Here is a 25,925-nt window from a genome sequence, read left to right on the forward strand (position 1 = left end):
TATCAGTGGTTGAGTTCAGTGCAACTTTTTTTACCTTTGTAAATTTAAGCATCAGATCCCAGATCTGTGGTTAGGGACTAACCTCTACTTCCAGCCATCCCAGTTCTACCAGACCACTTCTCATCCAGCTGACCCTGACTCCTCTGCCTGCAGTCGCAGACCTCCATTTCATTGGCTTATGCTCTTGGCCCAGAGCCAATAGTCTCTGTATATATAAACTCCCCAAGAGTGCTGAAAGACAAAGTCAAAAAGAAAAGGGACTCTGAATCTTACAGTGGTGGACTCACTCAACAACACATCAAAAAGAAAAACAGAAAATGTGTAGAGGATTAGCTGCGTTACCCCAAACATGTCTGGAAAGGTGAGATACCGTAAGAATTCTGCTCTTCTGCTCTCTGAAAGGGTCATCTCTCCTAGCTTGCCTGAAATAACCCCAGAGATATCACATCACAAGTTTCTGAGGTTGATTTCTTAGTCAGAAAACATTTAGTCTGTAATTAAAATCAGATTTCTTTCTTCATAGTTTTTTTGGGGGGTTAATATGCTGAGCTCTCTTTTAGTATAGTTGAAGTCATTGACATATGCTGTATGGTAATCAAGTTAATTGTGACTATAGTATAATTTTTCTACATTTTGCAAAACATGTAGGATAAATGGAAACTTGATTAAATACTTGTCCAAAAGCTTCCACCTGCAAGACAGGAACATTTAGCCAAACTTAAAAGCAAAACAGAGGTACAGTATCTATCTGCTCTTTGTCATCCTCTGGTGATAAACGTATTAAAATGCATATGTGGCCAAAAAAAGTATGATAAAATGATATACTGCACTGCCCTGTTTCTGGCACATGGGGTGGATTAATACATACCAGTATCATGCATACATGACTTATAACTTTTATATTGAGTTATGCATATTAGTTTCTTAAATTAAACTATTACTTGGAGCAGTATTTTTTTGATAAAGGAAGTTCATAAATAACTGTTAAGGCAAATAAAGCAATAGAACTCATAATGCTAAAATGGTTCTTAACAAATCCCTGATAATGCAGGGCTGTTTTACAGCATGCATTCCCTGAAAACCGCTCATCAATCAAAGCAATTAGACAACAGATACCAGTTGATCAAAAATCCTGGATTTAAGATATATTCTATTTTCATTGCGGATTTAACACCATTACTTAAAATTACACTTCATTACTTGGACCAACGGTTACTAAGATGTTTAACACATTTTGTTTAATTTTTTTCATCTGCTTTATGGGCTATCCTGATTTATTATGGCATAGCCCTGAACTCCCAGTCAACCTCTTAATAATTGCAGCCCTGGTTAGAATGGATATTCTGAAGGAACCCATGGAAACATGCTGTCTCGCTTAATTGAGTGACATCCCCAGTCAGGAACAACAAGGTCTATCCTGTTAACAAGAAGCTGCACGTGTGTATGCATGTGTGGCTGTTGTTTTAGTTGAGCCCATCTACTGATCGCTGACTATAGGGATAGAAGAAAGTAATAAAGAGTAATCAACTACCTGCAGTTCACCATATTATTAATTATTGATTAGACTTTGTCTTGTTTCGTTGTCTCTGCTGTTTTTTTGTGTGTTTTTTACATGAGAAAGGTGAGCTCTAAGTAATGATAAACTTGGTTATTCTATTCAAAGTCTCTTTGATTTACTCACTAAAATGTCCTCTTTGTATAAAATAGATTTCGATTATTGCGTTTCTGGAAATAGCAAGTAAAATTGTTAGTGTGTCATTGTATCAACAAAGTATTGTGACCATCATATTTTCTATTTGTTTTACTTTTAGTTTAGTTTGAGATGGTTTAGAAGTGGGTCTTTTGATCATTATAAATGATGGTTAACATACTTGGTTGATTGATGATTAAAATGAAAAATGAAAAATCATGTTAGAAAAAAATTACGTTTTATCCCTTTTAAATGTAAATTATTACACAGGTCATCATAGTGTACTCTAACTACTGGCACTGTGCCATTGAAAACAAAGGCTACATCACATGATCTCTAATGGGCCTGATTCATCTGAGGTGGGGTTGTGTTATCTTGGGTCTTAACCCAACTTATGGATCCATACAATTAATTTATAGCCTAAGATGAGTCCTTCCTTTTAGAGGTTAGGTCTTCTGCTCTGTTACTGATTGCTTTTCAACTGGTATTGTATCGAACTTCACTGATTGGTTATAGCTATCTGTGTCTCACTTGGTTTTCCTGACTACAATCTGCATTAGCCAAAGTTATTACTAGGGTCGTTATACTGTTCTAACTCCTGAATGTGTGCCATTTAAAACATTACAGCATCCTCCTTAATGGCCTTATTTCCTCATGTCTTTCCTTTCTCAGGGCTAAAGAGATCAAGTCTAAGTTGGGGGTTCTCCTCCAGAAGCCTGAGAATGGCATTGACCTGATTATCCCCTACCCCGAGAAACCAGAGAAGAAGCCAGAGAAGCTTCAGAAGTGAGTACTGTAGCTTACTCCTTCCCTCAGACAGCCCTCACACACAAGAACATGAACACAAACACATACTATCTCTCTCTCGCACACACACCCACACACACCTTAAACCAGCATGGCTACAGAGTGCGTCAGTTACATTCCTGTGCTCCTCAAAGGAGGGAAACATATAGGCCCTACTCTGCTTCAAACAGTGTCAAATGGACATTTGTAAATTGCTACCATGATTTAAATCTTGGTTTTCCTCTCCAGATCTGACTTAGAGAGAGAGGGAGAGCTTGTCTCTCAACCTGGTCTCAGAGAATGTAGTATTATTCTGTATGTAAATCCGGGACACTATTTAGTATGATATGTTACGTTTCATATGGTATGTATTACTTTGTGGATGTCCATCACCGATTTCTTATGATATGTTACAAATTACAATTTGTATTATATGTTACGAATTTGCATAACATACAATATGTTACGAATTTGCCAAAAACGTACAATATGTTAAAAATTTGCAAAACTTATGATAGGTTACGAATTCTAGCTAGGTGGCTAACGTTAGCTAGCTAACTAATGTTAGCTAAGCTAGGAGTTCAAATAAAATAAAATCAAATTGTATTTGTCACATGCGCCGAATACAACAGGTGTAGACCTTACCGTGAAATGCTTACTTACAAGACCTTAACCAACAATGCAGTTCAAGAAATAGAGTTAAGAAAATATTTAAACTAAAGTAAAAATAAATAAAGAAGTAACACAAAAAGATGACATAACAATAACCAGGCTATATACAGGGGGTACCGGTACCGAGTCAATGTGAGGGTGTACAGGTTAGTCGAGGTAATTTGTACAAATAATAAACAGCGAGCTGCAGCAGTGTAAAAACAAAAATACATGTAAATAGTCCAGCAGTTGTTGTGGAAAATAACCACTATACTTTATTACAAATAAGGTCTTACAGAGTTTTTGTTGCATTAAGAAATGACTTTATTAAAGTTTTCAACGAAGCCGATACCAGTCTGCAGAGTGGCACACATCCTTATGGTCTCCCTCCATCTTATTTACATTTACATTTACGTCATTTAGCAGCTCTTATCCAGATATAGTCCTCTTCAGTTTTCCCGCTCTTTTATTGCTCCACACCCACTTCCTTTGTCCCTGAGGATGGCTGAACTATTACTCCAACCAATCACTCGCTCCCCTGTCTTGCACACACACTCATGTTTAGTTTAAACATGACAAGGCCCTAAATTACACAAACCTCACCCCCCCATGCTGTAATCAATCATGAAGATACCAAGGAGACAAAGGTCTAGCCCAAACTCTATTCAACCCTGATGCCGCTCCCTTCACTGTGTTTGAAGAGAGAGAAAAAAGGCCACAAGCTAGTTTCAGTCTCTCATCAGATAAGACAGCCATGGATTTAAGTAAGAGCAAGCAATCTGACCCTAGGGCAGATTTCCTCTCTACTCCCCCCCACACACAGTGTAATGCCCCAATTAAATTCCTAGACCAGTAACAAACAATTCTAACTCAATGTTCGTGATTAACCCAGTTCTATCTCCTAATTCATTAAAGAATACAAATCACAGTCTTATGGCTTGGGGGTAGAAGATGTAAAGGAGCCTTTTGGACCTAGACCTGGCGCTCCGGTACCATTTGCCGTGTGGTAGCAGAGAGAACAGTCTATGACTTGGGTGACTGGTCTTTGACAATTTTTGGGGCCTTCCTCTGACACCGCCTAGTATATAGAGCCTGGATGGCAGGAAGCTTGGCTCCAGTGATGTATTGGGCTGTACACACTACCCTCTGTAGTGCCTTACGGTCGGATGCCGAGCAGTTGCCATACCAGGCGGTGATGCAGCCGGACAGGATGCTCTCGATGGTGCAGCTGAATAACTTTTTGAGGATCTGGGGACCCATGCCAAATATTTTCAGTCTCCTGAGGGGGAAAAGGTGTTGTCATGCCCTCTTCACGACTGTCTTTGTGTGTTTGGTCCATGATAGTTTGTTGGTGATGTTGACACCAAGGAACTTGAAGCTCTTGACCCGCTCCACTACAGCCCCGTCGATGTTAATGGGTGCCTGTTCGACCCTCCTTTTCCTGTAGTCCACGATCATCTCCTTTGTCTTGTTCACATTGAGGGAGAGGTTGTTGGTTAGGTGTTACGGTAAGGATTAGGGTTAGGGGAAGGGTTAGCTAAAAGGAATACGTTTAGGGTTAGGTGAAGGGTTAGCTAAAAGGTTTAAGGTTCAGGTTAGGGGAGGGGTTAGCTAACATGCTAAGTAGTTGCCAAGTAGCTAAAAAAGTAGAAAGTAATTGAAAAGTTAAAAAATTAGCTAAAAATGTCCGTGATGAGATTCGAACTCACAACCTTTGGGTTGCTAGACGTTCACATTATACACCAGCCAACCACCCTTCTTTAGTTTTTTCCTTAAGTAACCATCTGTGTTATATAACCATACCAAACATAACATATCATACTAAATGGAGTGTCTCGGATGTACGTACAGAATAATAATACATGTTCTGAGAGCAGGTTGTGTATCTGAGCCTGAGGAATGTCAGTATGCATGTTAGCCTCATAATTGATAGTAGTGCATGTGCAGAGACCATTGATTGTATCAGATTGAGGGTTCAAAGGTTTGGAGACATATCCATCCCATGCCCTGGCACTGACAATACCAATATATGGGTTGTTTATCACTAAAAGTAATATACTGTCCTATATGTCTTCAGTCTCTACAGTTTATGTACCTTCTGAAGATATGGTTGTATGTATGAGTACGGAAAGTGAGCGTTGAGAGAGAGAAAGAGCAAGAGGGGAAGAAAGGTAGGCTAGTGGTTAGAGTGTTGGGCCGGTAACTGAAATGTAGATGGTTTGAATCCCTGAGCTGACAAGGTGAAAAATCATTTGATGTGCCCTTGAGCAAGGCACCTAATTGCACCTGTAAATTGCTCTGGATAAGAGTGTCTGCTAAATGACTAAAATGTAATGAAATCGAGAGAGAGCATCCTGTGAAGAAGTGTCACAGGGATGTTTATATAGAAAATCGTCTCACTGTGTCTTCCACTTATTTGTGGAACCTCTTACATAAATTATGTTTGCAGGCTATTTTCCCCACTTGCTCAGTAGTACAGCCATCAATAAAGGTGAGATGCTGCAGGGCTCCCTCTTGCACTAGTGTGTGTGTGTGTGTAATAGGGAGGGCAATCGAGGACCTCTAAAGCTCTATGACCTTACAGGGTGCAGTATTAAGAGACTGTGGGTGACAAACTGCTGACTCTGTTCCAACCAAAGGCTGGTATTGTTTGGGCCTTCCAGGAGATGAGTAGTTCTTCTTCGTACATTGGTAAGGGCTGACTGTGCTCTTCTGCTTGTCTCATGTTTAATCAAGGGTAAGGTGCTTGACTATGTGGGTGTTGTTTAACTGTAATATTGTGTTTGTGTGTTGAACAGGCCCATTCCTGAGGAGGCTGCTCAGTGGCGTGAGTCCCTCGACCATGTGCTGACCAACAGCTGTGAGTATGCCTAGATATATACACACACACACCAAAAAAGTAATTGTGAAAAGCCATGAGGTCTTCTAGAAAATGATACGTTTCTTCACCCCATCATATGATACTTTACGAGTGATGCCAAATACTGAGCAGACAGACTAGAATTACAGTAACTCTGATGGTATTCATTCTCATTATGCAGAGAGATCTCCTGGGAGAACTAACATTTTATAATCCATCTGTGAACATAAAGTCTATATTATGTAATAGATGACACCTGGGTCTAAAATTAAACAGCTGGAAAATACTGTAGGCCTTCAAGGGTCTAGTCTCAATCTTCCAGCGTGGTGCATTCCTCAAGGCTGTGGTGTGTGTGTGTGTGTGTGTGTGTGTGTGTGTGTGTGTGTGTGTGTGTGTGTGTGTGTGTGTGTGTGTGTCATAATCGTCCAGGTCGTGTGAATGACCAGACACAGTGCTGGTTTATGTTTGCGTCGGAAGCCTCATATACTCAGAGCTGGCTGGTGAGAGGATGAGCTTACACACACACACACACACACACACTGGGAAGCAAGATTTACTAAGAACTAGTTTGAGTAATGTTGTGCTGGGGGTGATATGTGTAAACTGCTCTGCACACATAAGATTCCTGATGCCGCCACAACAGATAAAGCAATATAACATAATGTTCAGGGATGCTTCCATTAATGATGCTTAAATGCATGCAATCACTTCCCCGAAAACGATAAAATGGTTTTATGCCAGGAATCTCTCCTCACTTACAACATACATGTATAAATCATATAGTTATCTGTGATCAGATATGTACTTTACATACATAAATGCTTCTTAAGTACATAAGTACATGATTTAGGCTGGTGGGTTGTAATGGTACTTTGATCTTGCTTTGATCTCATGCTTTGATCTTAGTGTATGGTAGTAGCCTACCCTAACAAAAAAAACATATCAAATGTGAAATAGCTGTTCTCACATGTTGAACTTAAATTTCACATGTGAAACCACATTTTCACATTTATTACATTTAGAGTTCACATGTTAACACCACCTTTTCACATGTGAGGATAATGGATCACATTCAAATGGTGACATAGTTCTGCTATATGAAGTGCACTGCCTGTTAAAGGGACAAACCTTCATTGCTACATACATTTTTGGACATACAGTATATATACTGTGTATATACACTACCGGTCAAACGTTTTACAACACCTACTCATTCCAGGGTTTTTCTTTATTTTTACTATTTTCTACATTGTAGAATAATAGTGAAGACATCAAAACTATGAAATAACACATATGGAATCATGTAGTAACCCAAAAAGTGTTAAACAAAACAAAATATATTTGAGATTTGAGATTTTTCAAATAGCCACCCTTTGCCTTGATGACAGCTTTGCACACTCTTGGCACTCTCAACCAACTTCATGAGGTAGTCACCTGGAATGCATTTCAATTAACAGGTGTGCCTAGTTAGAAGTTAATTTGTGGAATTTCTTTCCTTCTTGCAAGAACAGCTCAAATAAGCAAAGAGAAATGACAGTCCATCATTACTTTAAGACATAAAGGTCAGTCAATACGGAACATTTCAAGTCTCTTCAAGTGCAGTCGCAAAAACCATCAAGCACTATGATGAAACTGGCTCTCATGAGGACCGCCACAGGAAAGGAAGACCCAGAGTTACCTCTGCTGCAGAGGATAAGTTAATTAGAGTTAACTGCACCTCAGCTAGCAGCCCAAACAAATGATTCACAGAGTTCAAGTAACAGACACATCTCAACATCAACTGTTCAAAGGAGACTGTGTGAACCAGGCCTTCATGTTCGACTTGCTGCAAAGAAACCACTACTAAAGGACACCAATAAGAAGAGGAGACTTGCTTGGGCCAAGTAACACGAGCAATGGACATTAGACCGATAGAAATCTGTCCTTTGGTCTGATGAGTCCACATTTTAGATTTTGGGTTACAACCACTGTTTCTTTGTGAGACACATAGTAGGTGAACGGATGATCTCTGCATGTGTGGTTCCCACCGTGAAGCATGGAGGAGGAGGTGTGATGGTGTGGGGGTGCTTTGCTGGTGACACTGTCAGTGATTTTGCTTGTCGCAAACCAAGATGGCGTAGTAGTGCAGTCCTGTTTTTGTCGTGTGTCTGTAAATAGCCTGTAAATACCCTGTTATTTTTTGTATTTTTCGTACATATTTCGCACATATTTCCCTATCAGACTTTTCATCCTTCTACAAAATATACTTTCCTGCAACCCGCCTCACTCAATGTGGAACGGATTGTATTATTGACTTACCTTTTATCTAGATTCTCCAGTTAAAACTAGCTAGCCAGCTAACTAGCTACTTGCTATTAGCCACAGTTAGCGGTATTTCACCCAGAACATTGGATTTTTCTGCCGGAATAATTTAAACACTGGACATTAATCACCGGATCGCAACTAGCTAGCCGCAACCGAATGGATGTTGTGTTTGGCTAATCACCACTGCCCCCGATGCAAGCACCAGTTAGCCTTGAGCTAGCCTAGAGCCAGGCCCATATCCCGGCTATCTACCTCTCGGTCTACCGGACGGGAGTAGCCAGCTAACTAGCTACTTGCTATTAGCTACCGTTAACGGTTTTTCACCATTGTCCGTGGCCTGCACCACCTACCAGCCAGCTCTAGCCTGGACTATTATTCGGCCAGTCTGCACTGTCTGCACAGCGCATTATCGACCCAGAACATATCAGTTTTTCTGCCGGAATCACTGAATCACTGGACCTTTAACTCCGGATTCATCGCTACCAGCTAGCTGCAACAAATTGGACGCTGTGGTTTGGCTAATCATCCTGAGCTAGGCCCATCTCCCGGCTATCTACCTACATTTACATTTTTACATTTTAGTCATTTAGCAGACGCTCTTATCCAGAGCGACTTACAGGAGCAATTAGGGTTAAGTGCCTTGCTCAAGGGCACATCGACAGATTGTTCACCTAGTCGGCTCGGGGATTAGAACCAGCGACCTTTCGGTTACTGGCACTACGCTCTTAACCACTAAGCTACCTGCCGCCCCTCTCTGTCAACCGGACGGGACCACCTAGTGTTGACACGGAGCCCCGCCAATCCTACACGACTGGTCTGCCGATGAAATTGTCAGATGTGGTTACAACAGGCTTCCCGTTATGACGTCGACCACGAAGATTCCATCTGCTAGCCTCGGCCCGCTAGCACACGCTAGCTGTGGCCTCTTGCTCGCTAGTGCTTTAGCAGCCCCCAAACTACCTCCGAACTATCCTATTGCTGTACACCGGACCTTATGATAACTCAGCTATACAGCTGATGCCTGCTGGACTGTTCCTTTATACGGTACCGCATCCTGTTTATGTTTAGCCTCAGCCCAAACTGTGTCGTCATTACCAGCTGTTGTCTTAGCTCTCTCAAATTACACCTGTGATTGCTTTATGCCTCTCTCCCATGTCAATATGGTTTGCTTCTTGCTGTTTCGGTTATTTCTAATTGTACTATTTCACTGTAGATCCCCCAGCCCAGCTAAACCTGCCTTAGATAGCTCCTTTGTCCCACCCCCCATACACGCGGAGAACGACTCAATCGGTGCCTCCAGTGATGCTATCTCTTTCATTGTTACCCAACGCTTAGGTTTACCTCCACTTTACTCATATCCTTCCATATCCTTGTCTGTACATAATACCCTGAATCTTTTCTACAACGCCCGGAAAACTGCCCCCTTTATTCTATGTACCCAACGCACTAGAAGACCAGTTCTTAAAGCCTTTAGCCATATCCTTATTCTAGTCCTCCCCTGTTCCTCTGGTGATGTAGAGGCTAACCCAGGCCCTGCAGCCCTCAGTATCACTCCTACTCCCCAGGCGTTATCATTTGTTGACTTCTGTAATCGCAAAAGCCTTGGTTTCTTGCATGTTAATATCAGAAGTCTACTTCCTAAGTTTTAGTTATTCACTGCGTTAGCACACTCCGCCAACCCTGATGTTCTAGCAGTGTCTGAATCCTGGCTTAGGAAGGCCACCAAAAATTCTGAAATTTCCATCCCCAACTATAACATTTTCCGTCTAGATAGAACTGCCAAAGGGGGTGGAGTTGCAATCTACTGTAGAGATAGCCTGCAGAGCTCTATCATACTACAAACAGTTTGAGCTTCTACTTCTAAAAATCCACCTTTCCAGAAATAAGTCTCTCACTGTTGCCGCTTGCTACAGACCCCCCTCAGCCCCCAGCTGTGCCCTGGACACCATATATGAATTGATTGCTCCCCATTTATCCTCAGAGTTCGTACTGCTTGGTGACCTAAATTGGGATATGCTTAACACCCCGGCCATCCTACAATCAAAACTAGATGCCCTCAATCTCACACAAATTATCAACGAACCTACCAGGTACAACCCTAAATCCGTAAACATGGGTACCCTCATAGATATCATTCTGACTAATTTACCCTCTAAATACACCTCCGCTGTCTTCAACCAGGATCTCCGCGATCACTGCCTTATTGCCTGCGTCCGTAACATGTCCGCGGTTAAACGACCACCCCTCATCACTGTCAAACGCTGCCTAAAACACTTTAGCGAGCAGGCCTTCCTAATTGACCTGGCCCAGGTATCCTGGATGGATATAGATCTCATTCCGTCAGTAGAGGATGCCTGGTTGTTCTTTAAAAGTAATTTCCTCTCAATCTTAAATAAACATGCCCCATTCAAAAAATACAGAACTAAGAACAGATATAGCCCCTGGTTCTCCTCAGACTTGACTGCCCTCGACCAGCACAAAAACATCCTGTGGCGTACTGCATTAGCATCAAATAGCCCCCGCAATATGCAACTTTTCAGGGAAGTTAGGAACCAATATACACAAGCAGTCAGGAAAGCAAAGGCTAACTTCTTCAAACAGAAATTTGCATCCTGTAGCACTAACTCCAAAAAGTTTTGGGACACTGTAAAGTCCATGGAGAATAAGAGCACTTCCTCCCAGCTGCCCACTGCACTGAGGCTAGGAAACACTATCACCACCGATAAATCTACAATCGAGAATTTCAACAAGCATTTTGCTACGGCTGGCCATGCTTTCCACCTGGCTACCACTACCCCGGCCACCAACTCTGCACTCCCCCCGCTTCTCCTTCACACAAATTCAGACAGCTGATGTTCTGAAAGAGCTGCAAAATCTGGACCCCTAAAAATCATCTGGGCTAGGCAATCTGGACCCTTTCTTTCTAAAACTAGCCGCCGAAATTGTCGCAACCCCTATTACTAGCCTGTTCAACCTCTCTTTCGTAACGTCTGAGATCCCCAGAGATTGGAAAGCTGCCGCGGTCATCCCCCTCTTCAAAGGGGGTGACACTCTAGATCCAAACTGTTACAGACCTGTATCCATCCTGCCCTGCCTTTCGAAAGTATTTGAAAGCCAAGTTAACAAACAGATCACAGACCATTTCGAATCCCGCCGTACCTTCTCCGCTATGCAATCCGGTTTCCGAGCTGGTCATGGGTGCACTTCAGCCACGCTCAAGGTCCTAAACGATATAATAACCGCGATCGATAATAGACAGTACCCCTGCAGCCGTCTTCATCGACCTGGCCAAGGCTTTCGACTCTGTCAACCACCGCATTCTTATTGGCAGACTAAATAGCCTTGGTTTCTCAAATGACTGCCTCGCCTGGTTCACCAAGTACTTCTCAGATAGAGTTCAATGTGTCAAATCGGAGATGTTGTCTTGACCTATGGCAGTCTCTATGGGGGTGCCACAGGGTTCAATTCTTGGGCCGACTCTTTTCTCCGTGTATATCAATGATGTCACTCTTGCTGCTGGTGACTCTCAGATCTACCTCTACGCAGACGACACCATTTTGTATACATCTGGCCCTTCATTGGACACTGTGTTAACAAACCTCCAAATGAGCTTCAATGCCATACAACACTCCTTCAGTAGCCTCCAACTGCTCTTAAACACTAGTAAAACTAAATGCATGCTCTTCAATCGAACGCTGCTGGCACCCGCCCACCCGACTAGAATCACTACTCTCGACGGGTCTGACCTAGAGTATGTGGACAACTACAAATACCTAGGTGTCTGGTTAGACTGTAAACTCTCCTTCCAGACTCACATTAAGAATCTCCAATCCAAAGTTAAATCTAGAATCGTCTTCCTATTTCGCAACAAAGCCTCCTTCACTCATGCTGCCAAACATGCCCTCGTAAAACTGACTATCCTACCGATCCTTGACTTCGGCGATGTCATTTACAAAATAGCCTCCAACACTCTACTCAGCAAATTGGATGTAGTCTATCACAGTGCCATCCGTTTTGTCTCCAAAGCCCCATACACTACCCACCACTGTGACCTGTACGCTCTTGTTGGCTGGTCCTCACTACATGTTCGTCATCAAACCCACTGGCTCCAGGCCATCTATAAATCACTGGTAGGCAAATCCCTGCCTTATCTTAGCTCATTGGTCACCATAGAAGCACCCACCCGTAGTCTGTGCTCCAGCAAGTATATCTCACTGGTCATCCCCAAAGCCAACACCTCCTTTGGCCGCCATTCCTTCCAGTTCTCTGCTGCCAATGACTGGAACGAATTGCAAAAATCTCTGAAGCTGGAGACTCTTATCTCCCTCACTAACTTTAAGCATCAGTTGTCAGAGCACCTTACCGATCACTGCACCTGTACACAGCCCATCTGAAATTAGCCCACCCAACTACCTCATCCCTATATTGTTATTTATTTTGCTCTTTTGCACCCCAGTATCTCTATTTGCACATAATCCCTTGCACATCTAGCATTCCAGTGTTAATACTAATTGTAATTATTTTGCACTATAGCCTATTTATTGCCTTACCGCCATAACTTGCTACATTTGCACACACTGTATATATATTTTCTGTTGTATTTTTTGACTTTATGTTTTTTTACCCCATATGTAACTCTGTGTTGTTGTTTTTATCGCACTGCTTTGCTTTATCTTGGCCAGGTCGCAGTTGTAAATGAGAACTTGTTCTCAACTGGCTTACCTGGTTAAATAAAGGTGAAATAAATAAAATAAAAAATAGAATTCAAGGCACACAGCATTCTACGCCATCCCATCTGGTTTGCGCTTAGTGGGACTATCATTTGTTTTTCAACAGGACAATGACCCAACACACCTCCAGGATGTGTAAGGGCTATTTGACCAAGAAGGAGAGTGGTGAAGTGCTGCATCAGATGACCTGGCCTCCACAATCACCCGACCTCAACCCAATTGAGATGGTTTTGGATGAGTTGGACCGCAAAGTAAAGATAAAGCAACCAACAAGTTCTCAGCATATGTGGGAACTCCTTCAAGACTGTTGGAAAAGCATTCCAGGTGAAGCTGGTTGAGAGAATGCCAAGAGTGTGCAAAGCTGTCATCAAGGCAAAGGGTGGCTGCTTTGAAGAATCTCAAATATAAAAAATATTTTGATTTGTTGAACACTTTTTTGGTTACTACATGATTCCATATGTGTTATTTCATAGTTTTGTGTCTTCACTATTATTCTACAATGTAGAAAATAGTAAAAATCTAGAAAGACCCTGGAATGAGTAAGTGTGTCCAAACCTTTGACTGATTGTTGTGCCAAGTTGGGTGGATGTCCTTTGGGTGGTGGACCATTCTTGATACACACGGGAAACTGTTGAGCATGAAAAACCCAGCAGCGTTGCAGTTCTTGACACAAACTGGTGTGTATATATATATTTATAAACTGGTGGTTCGAGCCCTGAATGCTGATTGTCTGACAGCCGTGATATATCAGACCGTATCCCACGGGTATGACAAAAATGTATTGTTACTGCTCTAATTACGTTGGTAACCAGTTTATAATAGCAATGAGGCACCTCAGGGGTTTGTGGTATATGGTCAATATACCAACACCTCCTCGTGCCTTATTGCTTAAATAGATATATATATACATATACAGTGAGATCCAAAATTATTGACACCCTTGATAAAAATTTGCAAAGATGACTGTATAAAATAAATGACTCAAATACTGAGTGATATTGATGCTAAAAATAAACGTGAAAATTACATTATTTTATAGTAATACAATTGCTCAAATACAAATATTTATAATTTTTTCTCTGAAAGGAAGGGGTCAAAATTATTGACACCCCTGTTTTCAATATCTTTCAATACCTCAGGATAACGGCACTGAGCCTTTTTCTAAAACATTTTATGAGTTGGAGAAAACTTTGGGCGGGATCTTAAACCATTCCTCCATACAGAACCCTTCCAGATCCTTGATATCCTTCGTCTGCGCTTATGGACTGCCCTCTTCAATTTAAACCACAGGTTTTCAATGGGTTTCAAGTCCGGAAACTGAGATGGCCATTGCAAAATGTTGATTTTGTGGCCAATTAACCATTTATTTGTGGATTTTGATGTGTGCTTGGGGTTATTATCTTGCTAGAAGATCCACTTGCAGGCAAGTTTCAGCAATTGTATTACTAGAAAATATAATTTCCCAATTTTTGTTGAGCATACAATAAAGTTCAGCATTTGAATTATTTATTTTATACAGTCATTTTTGCTCATCTTTATCAAGGGTGTCAATAATTTCAGACCCCACTGCATATTACATAGATAGATGTGTAGTCTAAACTTACATGTACAACATTTTATATGCATTATTAGAATAATCAATTTCATCACATATGCGCTATTTCAATCGAGCATCGATGACCAGCAGTGAATAGTTTTTTCCTTGACAAAAAAGCTTGAAGCGAAGGGGCCTCAAACCTTGTAGCGATTATTATGGAGGTACATAACAGATATTTGACAGGACCATAAGGCTCTTTGACGTTTTTTACGTTGTACGATAAACTTAAATATTGTATAGACTTCCTTTTTCTTTTTCCAGTAAAAGCACATGGATGTGTGTAAAACGGATAAGCAAAAACATGGGATTTTGTCATAAATGTGAAAACGTGGCTTTTCAATTTTGGTGAACGTTAGTAGCTAGTAGACAAGTCAAGGATGCGTCATGCAATATTGGCACACTACACTTCAAGTGGAACAAAATAAACCTTGAAATTGGAGGTTTAAAATATCCCTCTGGTGGCCAAGTTGATCTATTTTAAGATATGCCATTACATTTACATTTAGTCATTTAGCAGACGCTCTTATCCAGAGCGACTTACAGTTAGTGAGTACATATATATATTTTTTTTATACTGTCCCCCCGTGGGAATTGAACCCACAACCCTGGCATTGCAAATGCCATGCTCTACCAACTGAGCTACATCCCTGCCGGCCATTCCCTCCCCTACCCTGGGCCAATTGTGCGCCGCCCCATGGGTCTCCCGGTCACGGCCGGCTACGACAGAGCCTGGATTCGAACCAGGATCTCTAGTGGCACAGCTAGCACTGCAATGCAGTGCCTTAGACCACTGCGCCACCATTGGTTGGTGGATATGAAGTATAAGACCTTTGATAGGCTGATGCAGAATTTGTTGCAGCAAATAATCACTGCCAGCTGTCAGGTTAGTATAGGGCTAAATGTGCCAGGTTATTTAATGGGAACAGCTAATATATCACATTCTATCACGTGCAACTACATCAACAACTTTAATTGGCTGATGCAGATTTTGAGACAGAGAAAATGGTCGCAAGTATGGACCCAAAATTATCTTCTACCTTGCGAGTTAAGCAAATGTTCAGGTGCACTTCCAACATCGCGCCTACTCAGATGATTGATTAGCCCAGTTTCGAGACCGAGTGGAACTCAGGTCTCGCCGTATTACATATAGTATATCCACATTGTGTTATTTACAGACCTGTTTTTAAACCTGTTTGGCAACGCTTTTCCCACGTCGGAGGTCAGTGGACGGTTTTGAATAGGAAGTTGTCGTTCTCCTATTTGAACTCGTGTGGACGAAGGGCGAAGTAACCAGCTATCGACACTACTTAACTGCAAGGATTTATCGATAAGGGACCTTATAATGTAATGGAATCTTAATTATATCGTGTGAATTAATCACAATGAATGTTTTTATAACCGAGGGTGTTTAGCTAATTACAGTGGTGTAAAGTACTTAAGCATCCAAGATGGCGTAGTAGTGCAGTTGTGTTTTTATCGTCTGTCTGTAAATAGCCTGTAAATACCATATTTTTTCGTACATATTTCCCTATCAGACTTTTCATCCTTCTACAAGATATACTTTCCTGCAACCCGCCTCACTCAATGTGGAACGGATTCTATTATTGACTTACCTTGACTTACTTTTATCTAGAATCTAGAATCTCCAGTTGAAACTAGCTAGCCAGCTAACTAGCTACTTGCTATTTGCTATTAGCCACAGCTAGCGGTGTTTCACCCAGAACATTTGATTTTTTTCTGCGGGATTAATTTTAATCACTGGACATTGATCACCGGATATTCGGCCAGTCTGCACAGCGTTATCGACCCAGAACATATCAGTTTTTCCGCCGGAATCACTGAATCACTGGACCTTTAACTCCGGATTCATCGCTACCAGCTAGCTTCAACTAAATGGACGCTGTGGTCTGGCTAATCATCCTGAACTAGGCCCATCGCCCATCTCCCGGCTATCTACCTCTCTGTCAACCGGACGGGACCACCTAGTGTTGACACGGAGCCCCGCCGATCCTACACGACTGGTCTGCCGACGAAATCGTCTGATGTGGTTACGACGTTAACCACGAAGATTCCATCCATCTGATAGCCCTGGCCCGCTAGCACACGCTAGCCGTGGCCTCTTACTAGTGCTTCACCACCGGACCTTATGATAACTCAGCTATACAGCTGATATCTGCTGGACTGTTCCTTTTTACGGTACTACATCCTGTTTATGTTTAGCCTCAGCCCAAACATGGTTAGTTTATTGTTGTTTCGGTTATTTCTAATTGTACTATATCACTGTAGACCCCCCAGCCTAGCTAAACCTGCCTTAGATAGCTCATTTGCACCTCCCCCTATACATGCGGAGACCGACTCAATTGATGACTCTAGCGATGCTATCTCTTTCATTGTTACCCAACGCTTAGGGTTACCTCCATTTTACTCATATCCTTCAATATCCTTGTCTCTACATAATGCCCTGAATCTTTTCTATAACACCCGGAAATCTGCCCCCTTTATTCTATGTACCCAACGCACTAGAAGACCAGTTCTTAAAGCCTTTAGCCGTATCCTTATTCTAGTCCTCCTCTGTTCCTCTGGTGATGTAGAGGCTAACCCAGGCCCTGCAGCCCTCAGTATCACTCCTACTCCCCAGGCGCTATCATTTGATGACTTCTGTAATCGCAAAAGTCTTGGTTTCTTGCACATAAATATCAGAAGTCTACTTCCTAAGTTTGAGTTATTCACTGCGTTAGCACACTCTGCCAACCCTGATGTTCTAGCAGTGTCTGAATCCTGGCTCAGGAAGGCCACCAAAATTCTGAAATTTCCATCCCCAACTATAACATTTTCCATCTAGATAGAACTGCCAAAGGGGGTGGAGTTGCAATCTACTGTAGAGATAGCCTGCAGAGCTCCATCATACTATCCAGGTCTGTGCCCAAACAGTTTGAGCTTCTACTTCTAAAAATCCACCTTTCCAGAAATAAGTCTCTCACTGTTGCCGCTTGCTACAGACCCCCCTCAGCCCCCAGCTGTGCCCTGGACACCATATGTGAATTGATTGCCCCCCATTTATCCTCAGAGTTTGTACTGCTTGGTGACCTAAATTGGGATATGCTTAATACCCCAGCCATCCTACAATCCAAGCTAGATGCCCTCAACCTCACGCAAATTATCAACGAACCTACCAGGTACAACCCTAAATCCGTAAACATGGGTACCCTCATAGATATCATCCTGACTAACATACCCTCTAAATACACCTCAGCTGTCTTCAACCAGGATCTCAGCGATCACTGCCTTATTGCCTGCGTCCGTAACGGGTCCGCGGTCAAACGACCACCCCTCATCACTGTCAAACGCTCCCTAAAACACTTTAGCGAGGAGGCCTTCCTAATTGACCTGGCCCAGGTATCCTGGATGGATATAGATCTCATTCCGTCAGTAGAGGATGCCTGGTTGTTCCTTAAAAGTAATTTCCTCTCAATCTTAAATAAACATGCCCCATTCAAAAAATACAGAACTAAGAACCGATATAGCCCCTGGTTCTCCTCAGACTTGACTGCCCTTGACCAGCACAAAAACATCCTGTGGCGTACAGCATTAGCATCAAATAGCCCCCGCGATATGCAACTTTTCAGGGAAGTTAGGAACCAATATACACAAGCAGTCAGGAAAGCAAAGGCTAACTTTTTCAAACAGAAATTTGCATCCTGTAGCACTAACTCCAAAAAGTTTTGGGACACTGTAAAGTCCATGGAGAATAAGAGCACTTCCTCCCAGCTGCCCACTGCACTGAGGCTAGGAAACACTATCACCACCGATAAATCTACAATAATCGAGAATTTCAACAAGCATTTTGCTACAGCTGGCCATGCTTTCCATCTGGCTACCACTAACCCGGCCACCAACTCTGCACCCTCTGCTGCAACTTGCCCATGCCCCCCAGCTTCTCCTTCACACAAATTCAGACAGCTGATGTTTTTAAAGCGCTGCAAAATCTGACCCCTACAAATCAGCTGGGCTAGACAATCTGGACCCTTTCTTTCTAAAACTAGCCGCCGAAATTGTCGCTACCCCTATTACTAGTCTGTTCAACCTCTCTTTCATAACGTCTGAGATCCCCAGAGATTGGAAAGCTGCCGCGGTCATCCCCCTCTTCAAAGGGGGGTGACACTCTAGATCCAAATTGCTACAGACCTATATCCATCCTGCCCTGCCTTTCGAAAGTATTCGAAAGCCAAGTTAACAAACAGATAATCGACCATTTCGAATACCACCGTACCTTCTCCGCTATGCAATCCGGTTTCCGAGCTGGTCACGGGTGCACTTCAGCCACGCTCAAGGTCCTAAACGATATTATAACCGCGATTGATAATAGACAGTACTGTGCAGCCGTCTTCATCGACCTGGCCAAGGCTTTCGACTCTGTCAACCACCGCATTCTTATTGGCAGACTAAATAGCCTTGGTTTCTCAAATGACTGCCTCGCCTGGTTCACCAACTACTTCTCAGATAGAGTTCAGTGTGTCAAATCGGAGGGCCTGTTGTCTGGACCTATGGCAGTCTCTATGGGGGTGCCACAGGGTTCAATTCTTGGGCCGACACTTTTCTCCGTGTATATCAATGATGTCGCTCTTGCTGCTGGTGATTCTCAGATCCACCTCTACGCAGACGACACCATTTTGTATACATCTGGCCCTTCATTGGACACTGTGTTAACAAACCTCCAAACGAGCTTCAATGCCATACAACAATCCTTCAGTAGCCTCCAACTGCTCTTAAACACTAGTAAAACTAAATGCATGCTTTTCAATCGAACGCTGCTGGCACCCGCCCACCCGACTAGAATCACCACTCTGACGGGTCTGACCTAGAGTATGTGGACAACTACAAATACCTAGGTGTTTGGTTAGACTGTAAACTCAACTTCCAGACTCACATAAAGAATCTCCAATCCAAAGTTAAATCTAGAATCGGCTTCCTATTTCGCAACAAAGCCTCCCTTCACTCATGCTGCCAAACATGCCCTCGTAAAACTGACTATCCTACCGATCCTTGACCTCGGCGATGTCATTTACAAAATAGCCTCAACACTCTACTCAGCAAATTGGATGTAGTCTATCACAGTGCCATCCGTTTTGTCTCCAAAGCCCCATACACTACCCACCACTGTGACCTGTACGCTCTTGTTGGCTGGTCCTCACTACATGTTCGTCGTCAAACCCACTGGCTCCAGGCCATCTATAAATCACTGCTAGGCAAATTCCCGCCTTATCTTAGCTCATTGGTCACCATAGCAGCACCCACCCGTAGTCTGCGCTCCAGCAGGTATATCTCACTGGTCATTCCCAAAGCCAACACCTCCTTTGGCCGCCATTCCTTCCAGTTCTCTGCTGCCAATGACTGGAACGAATTGCAAAAATCTCTGAAGCTGGAGACTCTTATCTCCCTCAATAACTTTAAGCATCAGTTGTCAGAGCACCTTACCGATCACTGCACCTGTACACAGCCCATCTGAAATTAGCCCACCCAACTACCTCATCCCTATATTGTTATTTATTTTGCTCTTTTGCACCCCAGTATCTCTATTTGCACATAATCTCTTGCACATCTAGCATTCCAGTGTTAATACTATTGTAATTATTCTGCACTATAGCCTATTTACTGCCTTACCTCCATAGCTTGCTACATTTGCACACACTGTATATATATTTTCTGTTGTATTTCTGACTTTGTTTTTTTTTTTACCCCATATGTAACTCTGTGTTGTTGTTTTTTTTATTATTTTTTTATTGCACTACTATGCTTTATCTTGGCCAGGTCGCAGTTGTAAATGAGAACCTGTTCTCAACTGGCTTACCTGGTTAAATAAAGGTGAAATAAAAAAAAAATTAAAAAAAATAGCATCGGTTAGCGGTGCCCAGGAAATAATTGAATGCAATTGTTAAAGGCTACCTACCTACCTGACCAAAAGTATGTGGACACCTGCTCGTTGAACATCTCATTCCAAAATCATGGGCATTAATATTGAGTGGGTCCCCCCTTTGCTGCTATAACAGCCTCCACTCTTCTGGGAAGGCTTTCCCCTAGATGTTGCTTCCATTCAGCCACAAAAGCATTAGTGAGGTCGGGCACTGATGTTGGGCGATTAGGCCTGGCTCGTAGTTGGTGTTCCAATTCATCCCAAAGGTGTTCGATGGGGCTGAGGTCAGGGCTCTGTGCAGGCCAGTCAAGTTCTTCCACACCGATCTAAACAAACCATTTCTGAATGGACCTCGCTTTGTGCATGGGGGCATTGTCATGCTGAAACAGGAAAGGGCCTTCCCCAAACTGTGCCACAAAGTTGAAAGCGCAGAATCGTCTAGAATGTCATTGTATGCTGTAGCGTTAAGATTTCCCTTCACTGGAACTAAGGGGCCTAGCCCAAACCATGAAAAACAGCCCCAGACCATTATTCCTCATCTACCAAACTTTACAGTTTGCACTATGCATTTGAGGAGGTAGCGTTCTCCTGGCATCCGCCAAACCCAGATTCGTCCATCGGACTGCCAGATGGTGAAGCGTGATTCGTCACTCCAGAGAACGAGTTTCCACTGCTCCAGGATCCAATGGCGGCGTGCTTTACACCACTCCAGCCGACGCTTGGCATTGCGTATGGTGATCTTAGGCTTCTGTGCGGCTGCTCGGCCATGGAAACCCATTTCATGAAGCTCCTGACGAACAGTTATTGTGCTGACGTTGCTTCCAGAGGCAGTTTGGTACTCTGTAGTGAGTTTTGCAACCGAGGACAGACGATTTTACACGCTACGCGCTTCAGCACTCGCCGGTACCGTTCTGTGAGCTTGTGTGGCGTACCACTTTGCGGCTGAGCCGTTGTTGCTCCTAGACATTTCCACTTCACAATAACAGCACTTACAGTTGACCGGGGCAGCTCTAGAAGTGCAGAAATTTGACGAACTGACTTGTTGGAAAGGTGGCCTGCTATGAGGGTGCCACATTGAAAGTCACTGAGCTCCTCAGTAAGGCCATTCTACTGCCAATGTTTTTCCTATGGAGATTGCATGGCTGTGTGCTTGATTCTATACACCTGTCAGCAACGGGGTGTGGCTGAAATAGCCAAATCCACTCATTTGAAGGGGTGTCCCTATACGTTTTTATATATAGTGTAATATGGAACATAGATTTAACGGAAATAAAGTTTGTTAGGAAACCTGAACAAACAGGTATCATGGGGAAACAAAGTGCTCTCAAATGGCGGGAATTTGGAGAGAGCACTATTGGTGAGACACTGCATTCTCGCCGCAAAGACTATGTTCTGTAATGTTATTATGTTGATGTGTAGCAGTGTGTTTCCATAGCCTACTAAATGCCATAAGTGAAGTTTCAGTCCGGGAAAAATAAAATAGTTCACTTCAGTTCAATTCAATGTTCTCCTCCAGAAAACGATTGATCATCCATAGGGTTTTGTCTCATTTTATTTCAGATTGTAGCGTTTGATTGCCTCTCTGTGTAACACTTTGTCCCGAAGTGGCCATTCAGATGGGACATATAATTCAGAGAGATATAACATGATTATAATCAGAGGCAGACAATAGGACACACATCCATGGGCTTTGTGTTGCTACAGTAATATTCACTATAGTAGATTCCCTGGATATATGAAAGCAAAGAGATTTTTCAAAAAAAGAGGTCAGGTGGTTTTTCTGTGAGTAAAGGGAAGTGGCTGAAAAAAATAGAAACGCAACATGCAACAATTTCAACGAATTTACTGAGTTACAGTTCATATAAGGAAATCAGTCAATTGAAATAAATAAATTAGGCCCTAATCTATGGATTTCACATGACTGGGCAAGGGCACAGCCATAGGTGGGCCTCGGAGGGCATAAGCCAATACGTTTTTCCCCACAAAAAGGGCTTTATTACAGACAGAAATACTCCTCAGTTTCATCAGCTGACCGGGTGGCTGGTCTCAGACGATCCCGCAGGTGAAGAAGCCGAATGTTAAGGTCCTGGGCTGGGGTGATTACACATGGTCTGTGGTTGTGAGGCCGGTTGGACGTTGAACGTTTATATTTTTGTTCAGTATACTGCATATACAGTCAGGCCCATTATAATGTTCTCACTACAGCAGAAACATTTGGACAAAATTACTCACGAGCAACATATATTGAGGATTAGAGGGCCATGTAAGAATCCAACCCCCAACTCTGATTGTGTAAACACTTAGCCATCGGAGCTTATCATCATTCTATCATAACAGTTTAAAACAGAGGCACAGTGGCAGCATGTCTCTGGAATTCAGGTCTCAGGGGAGATGTTGGAGGATTGGCCCAATGCCCTCTGTGTTAAAATAGGGGAACAACTCACTGTCTCTCTATTTCACTCTGTCTCTACTTTTTCTCTCTTTGCTTCATCTTTGTTCTTTGCTCTCTGCTCTCTGTTTCCCTCTCCCCTATCTCTCTCTCTCTGATAATTTACCATTCCCATCTCCTCTCTCTCTCTGTCTCCCAGATGGCCTGGCCATGTTCCGTAGCTTCCTGCGCTCTGAGTTCAGTGAGGAGAACATTGAGTTCTGGGTGGCCTGTGAGAACTTCAAAAAGACCAAGTCTCCCATGAAGATGACTGTGAAAGCCAGAAAGATCTATGAGGACTTCATCCAGACCGAGGGACCCAGAGAGGTGACAGAAAATGTGGCCAGTAATTGTGTACTACTGTTGTATTTGTTGTGGAAAACCAGACTTACCTTCCTGTCTCTTTCTCTCTCTGTCTCTCTCTGTCTCTTTCTGTCTCTCTCTGTCTCTTTCTCTCTCACTCGCTCCTCCCGCCCATCCCTCTCACTTTTCCTCCCTCCAGGTGAACATTGATCATTACACCAAGGATGTGACCTTGAGGAACCTGGTTGACCTTTCCCCCACAACCTTTGACCTGGCCCAGAAGAGAATTTATGCTCTGATGGAGAAGGACTCTTTCGGCCGCTTTCTGAGATCCGAGCAGTACCTGGAGCTGGTCAAATAAGGAGATGATTGCTGAGTAAGGGTAAATTCCAAACCAATTGGATATAATTTGAAGTGGAATTAGGCCTTCATTTGATGGATAATTTGATGGAATTGACTCAAGCGAGACTGCAGGTCTGATAACTAAGGACAATCATAAAGATAGATCTCATTCTAAACTAACTTGACTCAATATTTCAAATGATTACTATATTTGTCTTATCTACCTGTAGCCAATCAAAATGTCACAAGTCAATTCAAAAAGTAAAGAGTGGAACATACAATATGACAGTATTTGTTAAATGCTTACTCCAACTGAGAGACAAACAAACCACCAATCAATAAACAGTGATTTAAACAAATACATTTGAACCTCACCATTTCTTGGGAAGATAAACCCGAAGGTCATAATTATTGCAGACAAAATCTGTCGCAAGTATTTTGTCGCAATGATTTTGTCCCATAGTCTAAAAAGTCTAAATAAATAGTCTAAATAAAAATATCCTAGACAGACAGACAGATAGACCGACCATGTTTGTACAACAGTTTTCCCAGGAAAAAAAGCCAAGTGGCTTTCAGAGTTTCTGAGAAGGACAATCTGACCTCTGCCTTGAGACTCTTAGTGACACATCCAGTACACATACAATGTTCTAAATGGGGGAGAAAGGGTGAGGGACTTCTTGGAACCGGCCACTCTAGTGTTCACACAGCCAAGTAGTAAACCGTCTAAGAACAAAAGACATATAGTAGAAACCGGGTGTCTTGAGTAGCTGTGAGTATTTGTCTCCAACGTGCTCTCATGCCATCCTTGGGACCAGTTGTAGGCAGTTAGTTCAGTGGCATTGTAAGTTGCTAAGATGGGAAGATCAAGTAAGAGTGGATCTCATAAAAGAAAGAAACTCAGAATTTTCTCCAGAGAAAAGTAGGCATACATTCATTCCAATTTAGGCAATTTCAGCCAGTCATTTCACCTAAAGATAGTAATGAAGCATAGGAGATGAGTAATGGACACATACCCAATATAGCAACATCATAAAGTTTAGCGACTTTTCTACCCTAATAAAAGAGAAATATATGCACTCCATTATTGATTAACTAATCAAGTATTTCAATACAGCTTTCAGCATTTATGTTTATCACTCACCATTCACTATAATAACTAGACTTCACACCATTCATAGTCTGAAAAGTAGATGGTTTTAAAGGGTGGAGGTGTATCGGTATGAAAAGGTTATTGTGGTATGCTATCTCAGTCCAATGTAGCAATTATATAAATACCTTACACTGTGTTTCTATTATGTACCTGCATGTTTTTATATATTTGAGGGGTGCAGCTGTCATAGCCATAACATTGAAGTATTTTTACACAAATACTCAGTATCTTTATAGGTCCTTATTGTTGCCCCATATACACAATTCAACTTGCTACAACACTGCATGTCAGGAGTTGACAATATGGTCATTATAATTAATTGATTCTCCAATTAAAATTTTCACTTGAAGCTAAAATGTAAAGATTTTAGATCACATGCTTTGCAATCGCTTGACATGGTATAGTAATTTAGAGTTTAGTAACGATAAGACAATTCCACGTTAACAGAATGATGCTGAGACTCAGATTTTTCACTTTAAAATGTATGTCAAACAAAAACAATGATTGCTAAGTTAAATCATACAACTCTATGCTCAATGACTACTTTTAACAATTTCCACTGACATTTTTCAAAAACACATTTACTTGAAGAACAGTGCAAATGCAACGTTTGGTAACAGAATGATGGTTTGTGCTGTTTGTGCCATCCTTCTGTTGCCAAACTTTGCATCTGCACTGTTCTTCAAGAAAATGTGTTTTTATAATATTTTCAGTGGAAATTGTTAAAAGTCGTCTTTATGCATTGAGTTGTATCGTTGTATTCTCTTACTGTGGAATTTCCAATACTAACACAAAACAATATGTTTCTGAAGTGGCATTGATAAGGGTATCCGATTGCATAGATTGGCCAATCTACTGCTATTGCCCAAGATGTCGTGCCTTCAATGAAAACACTTGATTGAAAAATCAGTAAGGACTTATGGAGTGCTAAGTTAATATCTGACGCATGTATGATTTGTAGTCAACCACATAAAAGACATGAATACATTAAATTCCTGAAGATGTATTTATTTTTCTATGTAGATATCTACCAGTATTTAGCAGTATTTGTGTTGATTAAGTTGACTACCCCACTGGAATGAATGGGAGTGGTGGCCAAGAGAGCACTGATCGAGGAGTATCCAGGAGAGAACCATATCTTTTAACTGTCATAAAAGAGAAAACATCTGACTA

At 42.2% G+C, this 25,925-nt stretch overlaps 1 protein-coding gene across 1 annotated transcript; it reads left to right on the plus strand.

Moving 5' to 3' along the window:
• Window positions 1-233: 233 nt before the first annotated feature.
• LOC123481940 (regulator of G-protein signaling 5-like) lies at window positions 234-25,925 on the plus strand. The gene is made up of 5 exons (XM_045207663.1): window positions 234-361; window positions 2,363-2,476; window positions 5,926-5,987; window positions 23,118-23,284; window positions 23,460-25,925. Exons 1-5 carry the CDS (start codon window positions 318-320, stop codon window positions 23,619-23,621), a joined length of 549 nt encoding a protein of 182 aa, XP_045063598.1. The 5' UTR covers window positions 234-317; the 3' UTR covers window positions 23,622-25,925.

Source organism: Coregonus clupeaformis, chromosome 26, assembly GCF_020615455.1.
Source record: "Coregonus clupeaformis isolate EN_2021a chromosome 26, ASM2061545v1, whole genome shotgun sequence".
Taxonomy (NCBI): Eukaryota; Metazoa; Chordata; class Actinopteri; order Salmoniformes; family Salmonidae; genus Coregonus; species Coregonus clupeaformis.